General features: G+C 50.3%; 1 protein-coding gene across 1 annotated transcript; it reads left to right on the plus strand.

The window, feature by feature from the left end:
- Positions 1-408: 408 nt before the first annotated feature.
- LOC101985322 (olfactory receptor 287) lies at positions 409-1,362 on the plus strand. Its single transcript, XM_005351465.2, has one exon. It carries the CDS (start codon positions 409-411, stop codon positions 1,360-1,362), a length of 954 nt encoding a protein of 317 aa, XP_005351522.1.
- Positions 1,363-4,082: the final 2,720 nt, after the last annotated feature.

Here is a 4,082-nt window from a genome sequence, read left to right on the forward strand (position 1 = left end):
CACGGTGCCATAGGTGCATTCTCCAGGGGCCTCGTCTGTTGGATGGAAACGCTGAAGATCCAGGCATTCACGACTTCACTTGTGGAAACCCAATAGTTCTTGTCTTTTTTAGGTTCCTTGACTCTGGACTTAGGACTTCTCTTCCTCAGGTGACAAACACTGTAGGATAAGGACACGGGGTCCCCTTCTCCCCTAGGGGACAGACAATGGGCAGATGGCACGCACGCCTGACTGAGGGGCTTCCTGCTGCATGGACATGGTTTCTGCTGCCTATCCAGTTACTCCTAAGGTGGAACTGGGCTTGCCTGGGTCCTGGGCTTGTAGGACTAGGTGGGTAGACTCCACAGAGAACAGAAAAGAATCAGTCCCCTCACTTCCTGAGCCCTCTTCTTGTCAGCTTGGTAGTTCATGTCCCCCAAATACTCAATGGCTTGGGGCACTGGCCAGAACCTGTCCACACCAGGACCGTTCATCTTACTGGGCTTCCCTGGGCCACGGAGCCTGCGTGCTGGACTCTTCCTCCTTTTCCTGGTCATGTATCTGCTCACAGTAGCTGGAAACTTAGCCATCATCTCCCTGGTAGGGGCCCACAGATGCCTGCAGACACCCATGTACTTCTTCCTCTGCAACCTCTCCTTCCTGGAGATTTGGTTCACCACAGCCTGTGTGCCCAAGACCCTGGCTACCTTTGCTCCCCCGGGTGGAGCCATCTCCTTGGCTGGCTGTGCCACACAGATGTACTTTGTCTTTTCGCTGGGCTGCACTGAGTACTTCCTGCTGGCTGTGATGGCTTATGACCGCTATTTGGCCATCTGCCTGCCACTACGTTATGGTGGCATCATGACACCCGGGCTGGCGACACGATTGGCCCTGGGATCCTGGCTGTGTGGCTTTTCTGCCATCACGGTGCCTGCTGCCCTCATCGCCCGCCTCTCCTTCTGTGGCTCACGGGTCATCAACCATTTTTTCTGTGACATCTCACCTTGGATAGTGCTGTCCTGCAGTGACACGCAGGTGGTGGAGCTGGTGTCCTTTGGTATTGCCTTCTGTGTCATTCTGGGCTCGTGTGGTATCACACTGGTCTCCTATGCCTACATCATCACGACCATCATCAAGATTCCCTCTGCTCAGGGCCGGCGCCGTGCCTTCTCCACCTGCTCCTCCCACCTTACAGTGGTCCTGATCTGGTACGGCTCCACTATCTTCTTGCATGTGAGGACCTCAGTAGAGAGCTCCTTGGACCTCACCAAGGCTATCACAGTGCTCAACACCATTGTCACACCAGTGTTGAACCCTTTCATATATACCCTGAGGAACAAGGATGTGAAGGAGGCTCTGCGCAGGACAGTGCGGGGAAAGTAAGCTCCTGCCCACATGTGTCTCCCCCAGAGGCTGCTCTGCAGGACTGGCCTCGGCTGCCCTGTGGGCCAGTGCCAGGGTTTAGCACTTCTCTCTGCGCAGCTCAGAACAACACACACCCTAGTTCCTGCTCTCATGACTTTGTCTCATAATGTTTGCTGTCCCCCCTGGTTTTAGGAAGATTCTGGAAAGGAAACAGGGTGCTGGGTTCCTAGGAATTCTCCTCCAAGGGATATAATATTGGATGCTATGTACCAGTTCTAGCCAGGCCCTCTACTAGGTCTGCATCTTGGTCCAATAGACTCTTCACCACCCTATAGATGTCACCCAGACATACCTGGAGTCTCCAAGAAGGATATGCTAGGCTATCAGGAGTCCATGAAGACAGAGGTTAACTATGGTGGCAAAGTGAACAAAAACAAAAATAAAAACCAAAAAAAGAAGCACAGATGTCTCAGAGGAAGCTGGCATCCTTCAAGGGCTCTGTGGGGTCACACTAGGGTCTCAGAGCACGTCCACCATACTTCATACCTTTCTGGGTCCTTAGCTGTTGGAAGTGGAGGTACAGGAAGGGGCCAGAGGGGTCATGGGGTCCCTCTGTGTGGTTTCAGGTTCTTGCTGGAATTGGGAAAGGAGCTGGGGTAATTCTCTAGTACATTGGTACTTACTCTTGGAGCAGCATGGAAGGGATCTGTTACATGACTATTCTGAACCTGTGTCTCCATTCATTGATGGGATCATGACAGTACTGTCTCAAGGAAGCCTTGTGAGTATGAATGACTTAGTGTGTCCAGAGTGCTTAGAGCAGGGCCCAGAAAAATTCCATTAATATTGTTTCATAATTTATTAGATAAAACAATATAGACTGTTCTGCTTGTTTGGAGACATTGGTTCATGTGTCTCAGGCTGGCTTCAAACTAGCTATGTAATGTAGCAGGAGACTGCTCGTTCATTCCTGGCCGCCCAGACCCGAATAACCACACAGAAACTATATTAATTACAACACTGCCTATTAGCTCAGGCTTCTTATTAACTAACTCTTACATCTTAAATTAACCCATTTCTATTAATCTATGTATTGGTACAAGGCTGTGGCTTACTGGTAAGGATCCGACGTCTGTTTCTTTCTGTAGCTACTTGGCGTCTCCTTGACTCCGCCTACTCTATCTATCTATCTATCTATCTATCTATCTATCTATCTATCTATCTATCTATCTATCTATCTTCCAGCCTGGCTATATTCCACCCTGCTATAGGCTGAAGCAGCTTCTTTATTAACCAATGGTAATAAAACATTAGTAGCATACAGAGGGGAATCCCACATCAGTGTAACTGAGGATGACCTTGAACTTCTGATCCTCCTGCCTCCACCTCCCAAATGCTGTGATTACAGGCTTGTACCACCAACCCTCAGTTTTCTGGGGCTGGGACTTGAACCAGGGCTTCATGAAAGCTAGATTAGCCCTCTCCTGACCAAGCTATCCCCCAGCTCTCACACTGTCCTCTTAGTTTCCCCCCTTTAACTTAGACAACCAACAGCACCTGTGATCTCTACCTCATCCATCTTGATCTCTCAGGCCCTAGGGACCCCAGAGAGAACTGGACTCCTTAGGTGGCCCGTATTGAAAATCAGTGGCTGGTCATTTGGATTTGGAGAGGCCCCAGTGACTCTGAGAGAGTCTGTAATTTGGTTACTTCAGATCTTTGGTCAGATCATCTCTTGTTCAGGTTGAGACATCAGCTGCCTGAGCCTCCCTGGCTTGGCTACAGGCTGAATCAGGGCTGCTGTTGTAGGTCCAAGCTCAACACACAACCTACTCTAGCTATCCAGGAGGAGTTGTTGGGTAATAGGGTGATGCCCCCTTGTAGGCCCTTCCTATCCTCTCCAATATCACTGGGGCTGATCACAGGCTGCCTCATTTGACACTCCTCTGGCCCCATGTCCTAACCTTTATTACTTCCCTGTTCTGTCCAAGCCAAGGCCAAGGCCTATATGATCCACTTTTTGACTTTTGTCTTCACTGTCTTCTAGAAGGGAAGCTCAAGAAGTGCTTAGAATCTCTTCTCTGCAGTGACCCCTGCTAAGGACGGGGCTTGGATGCAGGCACCACCAGCCGATAATCCCCTATCATCCAAGGACTGGAGCCAGAGGACATGTTGACCCTCAGGCTTGCACATGCAACTGGACTTGAACACTCAGCCAGCTCCGTTGTTGACAATTGTATATTCTATGTTTGTGGTTACTTTCCAAATAATGAATTAAAGATCACCAGGTTCAGACATTCGTGTTTGATGGAGAAGTCAGCATCACACTACACCGTGTGGTTTCATGACCTCCACCTGCTCCTGGGGGATACTGGTGGTGGCACGGATAGAGGGGTCGTGCTCAGTGTCTGTGCTCTGCTGTGCAACAGCTGCTTTGCCGCTGGCTAACCAGACACTCTGAGATCCCTAGTGATGTGTCTGAGGACCCCTTAGTCCCCTCTTCTGTCATTCTGACATGCCACTGCTTTCACAGATGTCCTTACCAATTCCTCTCCTCCACTGAGACCACTAGGGTGGCCCTGAGAAAGAGAGACAGAGTAGGTGACTGGGGAGGGGGTAGGTGACCAATGCCTTCCTGGTCACCTTACTTTGGGTCAAGGTGATAGATGTGGCCTTGGATGGAAGAGCCCACTCTTGGGCTTAACCTGGCAGGGGTCATCTAGTACCTCTCAGTTTTT

This window comes from Microtus ochrogaster, chromosome 8 (genome assembly GCF_000317375.1).
Source record: "Microtus ochrogaster isolate Prairie Vole_2 chromosome 8, MicOch1.0, whole genome shotgun sequence".
NCBI lineage: Eukaryota > Metazoa > Chordata > Mammalia > Rodentia > Cricetidae > Microtus > Microtus ochrogaster.

Bases quoted from the DNA above. Each gene is read 5' to 3' on its own strand.
- LOC101985322 (XM_005351465.2), top strand. From the start codon at position 409: ATGTCCCCCAAATACTCAATGGCTTGGGGCACTGGCCAGAACCTGTCC.